General features: G+C 37.1%; 1 protein-coding gene across 2 annotated transcripts in view; it reads left to right on the top strand.

Moving 5' to 3' along the window:
* Gpatch2 (G-patch domain containing 2) overlaps window positions 1–12,308 on the top strand; it is a 171,754-nt gene that overhangs the window by 96,540 nt on the left and 62,906 nt on the right. For both annotated transcript variants that reach the window (XM_004867387.3, XM_021246418.2), the window contains exon 6: window positions 8,645–8,712. In XM_004867387.3, coding sequence (XP_004867444.1) covers window positions 8,645–8,712 — 68 coding nt within the window. The remainder of the gene's footprint in view (window positions 1–8,644; window positions 8,713–12,308) is intronic.

Here is a 12,308-nt window from a genome sequence, read left to right on the forward strand (position 1 = left end):
AAAAAGAATGGAAATTACATACAATCCAGAAAGATGAATGTGCAATTTATGAATTTGTGAAACATCAGCAAGTAATGTGGCAAGAAAATAATTTTAGCTACTAAATTGTTGATCACATGATTTTGCATATCAAAATAGTTTAATTTATAACTAAGCACATAAGTTTTTGTAGTCTACTTGAACTATTATATAAAATGTTAAATGTACCTATAGAATTTTTATCCTAAGAGTTACCTTAATAATGTGTCATAGCCTCAAACATGCTGGCTGACTCTCATGATCTTTGCTGCTATGTCACCTTCTGACCTCTTCTACCAAAAAGAAAAAATGAGAATAACAATCCCATACTATATCCAAAGCTCTGCAGTATGCTGTGATTCTCCTTAGAAATGAAAACTATTCAATATCCCTTTTGGTTTTTTACTCCTATCCTTTATACAATAGACTCTGTATAAGCTGAACGCCTAGAAGAAAACACTTTTTTGGATTTTATTTTCTATATACATGGACTTTCTTAACTGTAGTGAAATTGTGGGGACTGGAAGAGGAGGCTTCAAGACATATAATTTCTATTCCCTGAAATTGCTTAAAATAGTTGAAAATCACTGTTAAAAGTATTTTGAATTTCCAGAGATAAAAAGATTCTTAGAAACAAATTCCTTGCAGGAGCTGCAGCAGCACGTGCTATATATTTCAGGCTAATAAGCAGGGCTTCTGTGGGTCAGGGTGTCGTATCCCGGTGGTGTCTGGAGAGAGGGAGGGTTATCTTCTACGGCAGCCAGATAACCCTGTGCACAGTGTTGAGGAGGCGAGATAACGGGACTGAATTCTGAATGAGGGTTGAAATATATTGGAATATTGTTGCTACATGTGAGAACCGTAACTTTTTAAAATAAATGTTGCCACCTTTTGACATCACTAGGTATATTTAATAATTTTTAATTGGGTACATTTTAAGTGGATTGGGGAAAGGATGAAGTGAGTCTGATATATAATTGTATATTTAAATACATAAATAAAAATTACAATTTCTCATATACAGGAGGCTTTTATTAACAGAAAGCTGCTGAACATAACTAAAGCTCTAGTATATGTGTCTGAATGAACACTGCTGAGCAAAAATTGAAATATTTTCATACTGAATTGACATTTCCTAATAATAGCAAATTTTCACTTTCTTAATGGCTGTTTTTAAGTTTTGCATGTAAAATTATTTTGGCTAAAACATAGCTGCAATAATACAGAAATTTTAAAAATTTATTTGCATTACTGTGATTCTAGCATAGTATTTTCATAAAATTTTATGACATAAAATTTTAGTACCTTTTTAAAATCTCAAATTCTTTCCAAGATTTTTAATTCTTTCTTTGTATGTGTCTCCAAAACCTGTTTGTGAAGCTTAAATATACAATTAACTTTGAGTTTTGCATATGTTTATAAAATTAATCCCCCAAAGTAGTTATTTTTAAAAGTAGATGTGAATTTCTTCGATATGAGTTGAATAGGAAAATTCATATTTAAACTATCCTGGCATATAAATTAGACTTTTTAGAGGGTGTATCAATTCTTGACCTCATTTAAGCATAAGGCAGTGAGATGAAATTGTAAAGCTTTTTATACCATCTTATGTACATTTTGTTTATTATGTTGGCATTTACTTGTAGAGGAGGCATTATGCACAATGGATTTTTACATACAGTGATGTACGCTCCTTTTCTTGAAGCCTGTGATATTGCAAGTCTCTTAAGTGAGGGAGTTAGGAAGCCTTTGGTTAGCCAGTAGAGGCCACTCATGGCTTGCTAAAACTGGACAGCCATGTGGAATTCCTTAACCATCACTGCTGCACATCACCCTGAGCTGAGGAATTGTTAGCTTCTTCAAAAATTGCTGCTATGAAAAGTATTACAAAAGTTGTTGCCGTATTTGTTGCTTAATTATACAGTGGTTAATCTTTTCTATTAAAGCATTTGGATCATTCATTAGTAGTCTATACCAAGAAATGAGACTTTAACCACTTAATGATTGGAAGCATTAATACTCTGATAGGTCAGTATTTCTAAATTCTCAATTATTTATGCTGATTGTATTTCAACTGAGAAGAAAAATGTCTACAATAAAAATTCAAATAATTACATTGTTTAGTTTTAGTTTAAAAATGTAGCAATTGCCAATGTCATGTATACATATAAGTATATATACCAATATGTATATATGTATGTATATTTTTTTAAACTTTTATCACTTTAGTATAATTGTCATTTTGATGATTCTTGGGAAAATAAATATGCCTCTTGTTTCCTGAAAATGTACTGAGATTACTTCAAAATTACATGAAGCCTGTGTCTTCATTCACTCCTTAATGTGATGCTGGCTGCTATAAGGTCAGTGTCTTTCCTGGGACCAGATTCCTGCTAAAAAGGCTAATCCTCAATTGAAAGGAAAGCCCTGTGCCTCTTTGTGGTTTATTTCCTGTTATTGGGGGGGGGGGTGATCTTTAAAAAGCCTTCTTGTTTAAAGGTATAATCTCACATTTAGATTGCTAGCTGCTCTTAAAGAAATAAAAATAGTTCAAACTCTAATTTTTTCCAAGTTCTTTCACATATTCTCGTCGTGGAATGTTTCTTCCTCTCTGGTTAGAGTTTTTAAGCATTGTACAGTAGTAGTGGGGCCATTTGTTAGAGTACGCATAGCATATACTCTTCCCTTGGATTTAAGATAGCCCATTTGCTCCCCGGAAGTTACAGACAAGGACCACAAAGTCCCCAGATGTATCATTCTAGGCTAAAGATTGTCCAAGATTACACTCCAGATTCAGGCCACCCTCTCCTACGGTGAATCCCCAAACATAGAAAACATCTGCTTTTGTGTATTGGCTTCCTGTAGAAGAAAAATTACTAAATGATGAATGGGACATTTTAGGTTCAAATCTAGCTGTTTCCACTCCCAGTGTCTAGGGGGGCCTTCAGCTCCCTCGGTGTTCATTTCTTCACCTGTGATTTGAGAAGAATGATGTTGCTTCAGCCTAGCTATCTAGTTTGCAAAAATAGCATAAGCAGGCATGACCTGTAAAGAATGTCATTGTCATTAATATGAAAACTAGTATTTTCAGTAGCTACATTAATGCTTGATGTCTTTTGCGATTATCATCCTATTCGTTGTTGGTTTGTTCATGCTTCCAGGTTTCCAAGGAGGATTAAAAACTGTTGAGTAAAAACAAAAGACAATAATTTGGAACCCTTAACTCTGACTAAAACCATTACATTCACCTACTGTGTTATTATAGCCATTATGTGCGTAGTGTTAATTCAGACAACATAATGACTGTGAATAGTAGATGCCACATAGATGCTAATAACAAGTTATTCCTTAAAAGTTATACCAGTGTGAGCTCTGTTGGTAAGAGTAGAATTATTTGTGGATATTGCCATTTTTAAAAGTAGAATTGGAGATGAGATTCTGGTATACCTTCCAGTGCCATCGTTAGGTTTTACAAAATCTCAAACATTAAGGCATTTTCTTAGTTGGAAAATCAAGTAACATAAATTTAGTAGTTTACTACAATAGTTTCCGAAACCTCAGGTAACCCAGATGTTCTCAAAAATGGATCCTCTTCCTTGCTGGCCATCTGTTGTGGAGGACACTGCTGTTGGGAGAGTCTCACAGCACTCACTCGCACTGTGCATTTAGGACGGATCTATTGTTCCTTGATTCCTCAAGGCCAGGAAGAGAATTTTTCCAGGTCTAGTGATAAATACATATGTTACTTCCATAGAAAGCCAGAATAGAAAATTAAAATTTGAATTTTCACTTGAAATATTTACTGATATGATTCTTATTTTTAAGAAAGAAAATAACTTGGAATTAGGAGGATTCTACAACTCAGTACTTTGTCACAACCTCAAAAGATTGGCTCAATGTAATAATATAACTAAAATTAACCCACTGAATGGAAAATAGAGCTCCTTATTATATAGCAAATTGAGGCATAATTTTATGTGCGAAGTAGGTTACTGTAAACACGTTGGATTCTATCAAGGAACCCATGGTAGAACAAGGAGCAATCAGTGGCTGCATAAGGTACCAGGTCACGTTAGTAAGAGATAAGGGGTCCAACAGGGAGAGGTTGAGCACATTTCTCATTAGTTTTCATTTTACTTTCAGTGGATGCCTCTAGAATGAGAAAGTTGACATGTGAAAAGTAGCAATTTAGAAAGTTAAATTTGGTGAGTTGGTAAGACAGATGGGAGCAGGGAGAGATAAATTACATACAACTCCCTTCTTAGAGAGGTGATTTTTTTTCCTTTCTCATTCCCATTAAATCAGATAACTACTTTGTTTCCCTTTAATCATATAAATACTGTTCACTTTATGCTACTTGAATTGTTACCTGCAGTATTTGCTTTAAAAGTAATTCTAAAACTTTTTTTTTTACTCTTTTTCATGTTGCTTTAAAAGTAATTCTGGTGTTATTTTCTTCAATCTGTTTTCTCTCCCTGAATAGATTGTGCCTTTTGTGCATTGTGACCATTCTGTAATATGAGAATAGATGATGACACAATGAAACATTTTATTCATTCCCTCAACTATCTTGTAACAATTTTCACCACAGCAATGTACAAAGACACAGGTGCCCTCCTTTGAAATGAGCTTGGAAAATCTTCCTTTATTCAGTGGCAGGGGGTAAAAGATAAACAACCAACACAATCATTTCAATAACTATGAAAATTAATTGCTAAACCACATTTAGCATATTATCCTCTCGGCTTTTTTACTGAAGACAGATTTTAAGACTAGCATCTAAAACCAGCTACTCTGGCCTCCTGCCCTTTCTTCCTACCCCCGGGGCTTAACGTCATATTTTTTAAACTGCCTGTTGTTGAGCTGTTTTCCTTAATATCTGTCACGCGTATCTGACTGACAGATTTGTTGAACATACGCACAAGAGGCCTGCATGCAGGCCCGATCGGCTTCAAAGGCTTGTTTCTTCCTTCAGAGGAGCCAGGTGAATACTTGTTCTGAAAGAAGCAGGGGAGTTCCAGCCCTGACAAACCGGGGGCAGGCCGAGGCTGGGCCACCCGGCACCCCGGAGGCCTGGCTGACTTGCTGGCCCCATGCCCGCAAGATGGAGAAGCCCGGTCCTGAACGCCAGCCTGCCACGCTGCGTGTCTGTCAGTGTGGGCACTGTAGCGGAAGCGCGTTTGGAAGCAAAGAAAATGTAGTGGCAAATCAAAGCAGAGTCGAAGGGGTGGCTGTGCTGGGGGAAGGAAGAAGCCATGGTTGTGCCTGTACTTTTGCAAAGACATAAACAGTCACCAGTTTGCAAGAGTCTTAATCCTTGAGGACAGGAGCAGGCCGTGTTGTTTGGCGGAGTTTACCTGATGGGGAAGTGATTGTGCAGCTTCCTAACTGCAAGTCACAGTGGGTTTGGTGATGACCGAATAAGGTACAAAACCAGCTGTTCTGTTTATCTTTTGAGCAGTCTGAAATTGCTATTTTACCAGTGATCAAATGAGTAAGAAATTGTTTTTAATGTGTCTACAAATTGAGATAATAGTTTGCCATTGATATCATCTGGCTGAATTTCCAATATATAGGCATGGATTGACCTTGTAAATGAATAGTGGAATTTATATAACTGCTGCTAAATTTTCACCTCTGACTACCACATTTCTGTAGCTCGACTCTAAATCAGGAAAACTGAAACCAATGTGATCTTTTACCATGATGACATAAAAATGATGTTATCTTGAAACCATCTATTTCTTTCTGCATTGAGTTGGGGGTATAATAAGCTTAGGTAATAAAAAGAAATATATCTTCTGTATTGGGGAGTATAGTCCTTATTAACGTCGTAGTATTTAGCAAATGAATCACAAAAATTCAGGACATATAATGGATGTCTAAGGTCATCATCACTGAATATTAGCTAATTACATAAATGATTTTCTCCAGAGTTTTAACAATAACAAGAATTGGATTATAGAGATACTGTTTCTCATGAAGAACAGAATAGCTGTTCCTTATCTAATCATGGAAAAAATTATCTTGCACAATAATAAAATTGACTGAATATTTCATTGGATATTTAAAATGATATGGCTTTTTAAAATTTGTGATTTCTTCAACACTTCTGAAATTAACAGAAGGTCCATATTTTGAAGAATAAGACAAGCATGCATAATTGCTTACTAAAAATTACTACTTCAAACTGCTTACAGTGGCGCAGGAGAATCAAGAGTTCAAGGCCAGCCTGGGAAACATAGATAGACTCAGTCTCAGAAAAAAACTCAAAAGGGCTGGGGATGTACCTCAGTAGCAGAACACTGGCCCAGCATCCATGGATTCAACCCCTAGTACTGAAAAAACAAAAACAAAGCAGAAAAAGGAGAAAAAGGAGAAGGGAGAGGAGGAGGCAAGAGGAAGAAGGAAGGAGAGAGAGATGTGCGATCACTTTCACGTCATGTTGAACACTACTTTTTATTTTTGTAAATATTGTTATCTACCCTAAATTAATGATGAAACAATTATAAATTTTTATGCTGATTGTTTAAATGTTTTTCTTGGAGTTCAGTAAAACCTTGGAGATTTCTAGTAACAATCATATTAAACACTTATGTCAAAGTTTAAAATATACTCAAACTTCAGTAAACACTACTTTTCACAAGCTGAATTCTCTATTAAAGATATTATCAGGTTTTAGGTAAGGTGGGTTCCCACTGAAATAATATGTTCTTCTTGAAGTGGACTGGGGACATTGATCCTGCAAAAATCATCATGTCCAGATATCCATGTTGCTTGATTTTATTTAAAAACATTCCAAACCGACTATGCCTATTTTTGTATATCTTCAAAAGTAAAACAAAAATCAACTTGAAAGAACAATGGATATTCCCTTCTATTTATTTAAAGGCCATTACTAGGTAAATATGTAAAACTATTTAAATAGATACATTTGATACTGTAAATCTATTGTGAGTTATTTGCCACAATTGAATTTAGCATGCAGCTTTTTTAGACATAGGTACGATTTCTGAGAAATACTCAGGGTGATTATTTCTGACTAGATTGAAAGCTTACATTTGTATTATGGTATAAATTAGTTATAAATTTTGTTTTATTGTATTCAGTTGCATTGTTTTCATCAGGCAATTTATCATATGGGTGTATGTGAAATTTCTACATTTATTAAATTTCAGATTATGTGTTTCACCCTGAGCAAGACTTAAACATTTTTCCATAAGTAAGAGCTTCAAGTAAACAAGCAATTTTAGTCCTGAAAATAGCTTCTGCTTCTGTCAACACGTTGTTTATTTTTTCTCTGAGATAAAAAGTTCAGTTTTTCTGATATTTGTACCAAGATAAAGTCAGTAAACAAGATTAATATAGTGTGGAAAAGGTTGTCAGCAGCCCCAGCAAAGGAAATAAGTTGCCTGTACATAGAGCATACTGTAAACTGAATAAAAGTGTCAGGTCCACCATGAGATAATGTGATCATGAACCTCTAACAAAGCATGACATAGACTCAGTCGGCTTTTCTCATAGCCACGGTGTAGAAAATGGATTACTGTGTTCCTGGGATACCTGCTGGAATAGCATGGAAACGCATTCCGAGATGAATGCAGGATTCCGTCCTGGATGGAGCCGAGTTTACCTGCAGAGCTCCGGCCGGAGGCTCATGAATGTCATCATCCGTGCACCTCTGCAGTCTTCCAGCTTCCTGGAATTCCAGAGTATGTGCTGGCGACCATGCTACCCAGAGCAACACAGGAAGAAACAAGTTTTTGGAAATGTTTCCCTTAGAGGCATTTTACTGCCTCTTTGTTATTCCAGTCTATAGAAATGGCACCAGTACAATTAAAGACTGGTCCTTTTTGTTTTATTTTACTTAAAGTCTGTTGAGGTAGGTTTTGGCTTTGTCATCTGAGATGGTGACTTAGTGGTGCCCAGTGCTGTGTTTTGTCCCCTTGGAGAAAACCTCTCTGTAAGATAGGAATGTTGTCAGATTCTTTAAAAATAAAAGCAGCATGTATTATCAGGAACTACTTGAAATATTCTTCATCAGGTTTCTAATTTTATTTAGAAAAGAAGGAGTAAAATCTTGTTCTCTTTGGTGAAGTTAGATTTCTTTCTTTGTACATAAACAGATACTTACTAAGTTTGTGGAGAAACTATGCAAAGGGCTATTCAGCATCTCCTTGACCTAAGTTCTTGTATGCATTGAAATTTGTACCTTGTAATACATACTGTGTATATACAGAAATTACCTGCAATACATTGTCTTATGGAAATATCCTCTGCTCAACCATGATCTGTGAAATGAAGCCTTATTTTCATGTAAAATTAGATATATGTGCAGAATTTGAAAATAAGAATCACTGGGCTGTTTCTTAAAAATGATGTTTACACTGTTGTAAAGATGCTTTCATATTAGTCTTTAAATTCTAGCAGAGTAACTGAGCTGGACCAGAAAGACCATTCATATCAGGAATTAAATTTTACTGTTGGTCGGTGCAGTTTTGTCCTGGATTTAAGAATTAATGCAGTTTCTCCATTTTTAGAGTGATGTCCTCGAATAGAGATGCCCCATTGTCCACTGTGTTTCTGAAAACCAGTCTGATTGTTTTCTGTCTTAAATCTCCTCCAGGTGCCCACTGCGGGCCCGGTCAGCAACAAGAGGATGGTCCACTTCTCCCCGGACTCACATCACCACGAGTGAGTACTCCTCGCTGTGATGTGTAATTTTGTTGGGTATTCTCCTTATTTCTTTAGGGAAATTGGTAGCTATTGTTAATAAAGGTAGTTTAATTTGTACTATCTTTTAAGAGTAAATCGTATGCCAATGTTAATCATGCGAGAGCAACTTGCATAAAGATTTTTTTGGTTTTGTGGTTTTGAGTTTTGGTTGTTTTGCTTTGTTTTGTTTTGTTTTTAAGATGAGATCGTTCCAAGAGTTTCCCAGGTTGGCTTCAAACTTCCAATCTTTCTCTCACAGCTTCTCAGTAGCTGGGCTACAGGCTTGTGTGCCACTGTACTTGGCTAAGATTGTTAAATACATTCTCTTATTTGGGATAGAGTTTGAAATTCATGCATTATTGAATTTTGTGTATTATCTGAAAACACTTAAATTTTTATAACATTGAGTAGTGTCAGGCTTCTCCTTACATACCCACTCTCTCCCTGTCCCTGCCCCAGTCCCAACCCTTCACCCTGAAGAGAGAGTCTGGTTTCTGCAAAATTTCTCTCCTCTGTGGTCCTGCCTGCACTTGGTTTTATTAGTAAAGAGCTGTGAAAGTACCTGGATGTATTTCTTTTTAGCAACCAAAAGAAGTGACTACTAGGTAATTTTTTAAAGATAGGCAGTTTAACCTTGACCTTGGTAAATTACTAGTGGAATTTCTAGGTACTAACTCTATTTATAAATACGTGTTAGTTGGAAAACGTTATGTTACATGTTTTACTTCAGTTCCTTATTTCTCCTGTGAAATTGGTTGAACCTGAGAAAGGCTGCAAAGTATGGGAAGGCATGAATTAATTATTGAGTACGTTTTTTCCTGGCAAGCATTCATATTACAGTCCATTAGTTTCAATTTTTATAAATTCACTGCTTAATAAATGTAAAACAGAAATTATTGTGAACAGATATGGCAACATATCATAATCTTTTTTTGTCTTCTCTGATTTTTTATTTTCCTATAAGACTCCTCTTTCTTTCTCTCAAACAGAAAAAAAAAAAATAGAATGCATTTTTTACCTAAGATTGACTGCACAATGTTTATGTATTTTCTTCTTAATTTGCTCTTTTGATTAAAAAAACAAAAACTCAGGCAGGTAGAGTTAGAGTTTTTTATAAACCAAAATTTTACTTTCTAAACATAAGTGCTCTGAGGACAAAGAAATTCTGTACCTCTTCACGGCTTTGTAGGCTCAGTGCTGCTTCAGTACCTGGTATATAGTGTGGATGGTCAGAAATGGCTGTTGAATGAATGAAGACCTGGAAGTATGAATTTAAAATAGGACAAATTCAAGAATCTGCACTGTACTAGCCTTGCTTCTAAAAGAGCAAGTGTGACTCAGCCTTCCTCATTACATTCCTCCTGCCCCATCTCTCCAGGAGTTTTCCACCAATTAAATCCCACCTTTCAAGGGGTGGGACTTGGGAGTGAGGATTGTCAAACTCTCCAGGGACCCTGATGCCTGTAGATTACCATTCCCTCACACTCAGGTTGGAAGTGTTGGGATGACTTTACTCCCTTCCCTTCCAGTGCTGCCTATCACCTCTTCAGTGTCTCCATCTGACCCTTCTTTTCCATTTCCTGCTCCATGAGCATAACAAAAGCTCAGTTACCTAATATATCATTACAGGATCCTAACAAATCTTTCTGTCTCTGGCCTTCCACCTTTCAGTCCATACTACTTACTCCTGCTACTCACATCCAGCTATGAGTGATCATTTTGTTCCCTTCTATAAAATGTCCAATATTGCCCACTGCCAAAGGAGGAACTTCAGAACATCATTCACTGTCCTCCACAACCTACCTCTAGATCTCTTATTCTTATACTTGATTTTTTTTTTTTTGTACCAGGGATTGAACTTGGGAACTTGCGCTTGCAAGGCAGACGGTGGAACCACTGAGCTAAATCCCCAGTCCTAGATCTCTTATTCTTAATTCTCTTCCTCTCCTAAAAAACAAAAACAACAACAACAACAACAACAACAACAACAACAAAAAAACACCTCTGGACCGGCTTTCTGGTCTACCCCATTTCGTGTGTGTGACCTGGACTTCACTTCCTGCTTTGTGCTGGGGATTTTGCTCATGTATTCTCTCCTACCTGCATCCATCAAGTTACTATCTGTTACTCAAAATTTTTGCAAAGCATTTACTTTCCAGAATTTACTAGGCGCACCAAACAGAATATCCCTGGCAGTGGCTTAAACCAAAGGTTTTTTTCTATTTTGTTTCCTCACAGAAGAAGCCTGGGAAGAGGGCTTATTTAGTAGCTTGAAGATGTCATCAAGGGCTAGACTATTTCTCTTTCTCCACTGAATCATCAATATTAGTCTGCCAGAGCTGCCATGACTGGGTACTACAAACTGGGTGGCTTCAACAACAGAAATTTATTCTCCCAGTTCTGGAGTTTAGAAGTCTGAGAGCAATAGAACTGTGCCCTATAAATTACAAGTGCATGTAGCCAGGCGCCATGGTATAGGTATGTCATCCCAGCCACTCAGGAGGCTAAGCAGGGGGATTGTGAGCTCCAGGCCACCCTGGGCAACTTAGAGAGATCCTGTCTCAAAATAAAAATATCAAATAAAGATTTAAAAGTGCATGCTTGTACAATATACAAATGGGGAGACGGCAAGGCACTTCAACAAAAGCTCCCACTCAGGAATTGGGATACTTACTACCCAGCATATGACAGCACACAGCCAATCTAGATCTCCCCCCACTTTCTCGAAGGACTTTCCCCATCTTTGATGCTCTTAAGACCACAGCTGACAGCCCAGATCCTTCTAGCACCACCCAGTAGCAGCAGTCCATTTCTTAGTGGTTATCATTTGCTTTACGAGTTAAATAGTCACAGACTATTGGTTTGTTTATTTGGATGCTAGAGGGTTTTTTGTTTGTTTTTGATGTTTTTGGTACCAAGCATCGAACTCAGGACCTTGCACTTTCGAGGCAGGCGCGGTGCCACTGAGCTAAATCACTGGCCCGTAATTTAAGAATGTAATTGGTTTTTGTTGTGTTTGTTTTGCAATTCCATGCCAAGGAGCCTGCCTGCTGGCCTGGTGTGCTTCCTGTGTCCTTACTTAGCCCCGAGTTTACAAGGCTTTGCTGCAAGGCAGTTGGAAACTGTGCCCCCTTCGGTAGACATCGTCTTTGAGAAACTTTTGTTGGTAGGCTCAACCTCTTTGTCATGGAAAACTGACAGAGAGGTATTCAGGTCTAAAGTAGAGCCCTCATTAAATCAGTTATGTCCCTTTTAAAATCTAGCTTTCATACCACCGCCTGTTTCCCAAACTTATCCTCATGATAAGGCTTTCATCCCATTTAGACTGTGTGTTATAAGCTCTTTTAACAAATCAGTATTTTCATCACTGTCTTCAGGCCTGACCCTTATCCATGTGAGCTGAATAGGGGAAGACCCCTATAGTACCCACTCTTGACCAAGAGAAGCCAGGAGACATGTAAGAAAAGTTCACCTTAAGTACAGAAGTAACTTTGTTCAGATAGGGGCGTGTGTGCACACACACACCCCCACACACATATGCACGTGTGCATGAAATAAAATCTTTCTTTTTTAAA

Source organism: Heterocephalus glaber, unplaced genomic scaffold, assembly GCF_053883595.1.
Source record: "Heterocephalus glaber isolate CG9 unplaced genomic scaffold, H.glaber_assembly_v1.0 deba00001067, whole genome shotgun sequence".
Lineage (NCBI taxonomy): Eukaryota > Metazoa > Chordata > Mammalia > Rodentia > Bathyergidae > Heterocephalus > Heterocephalus glaber.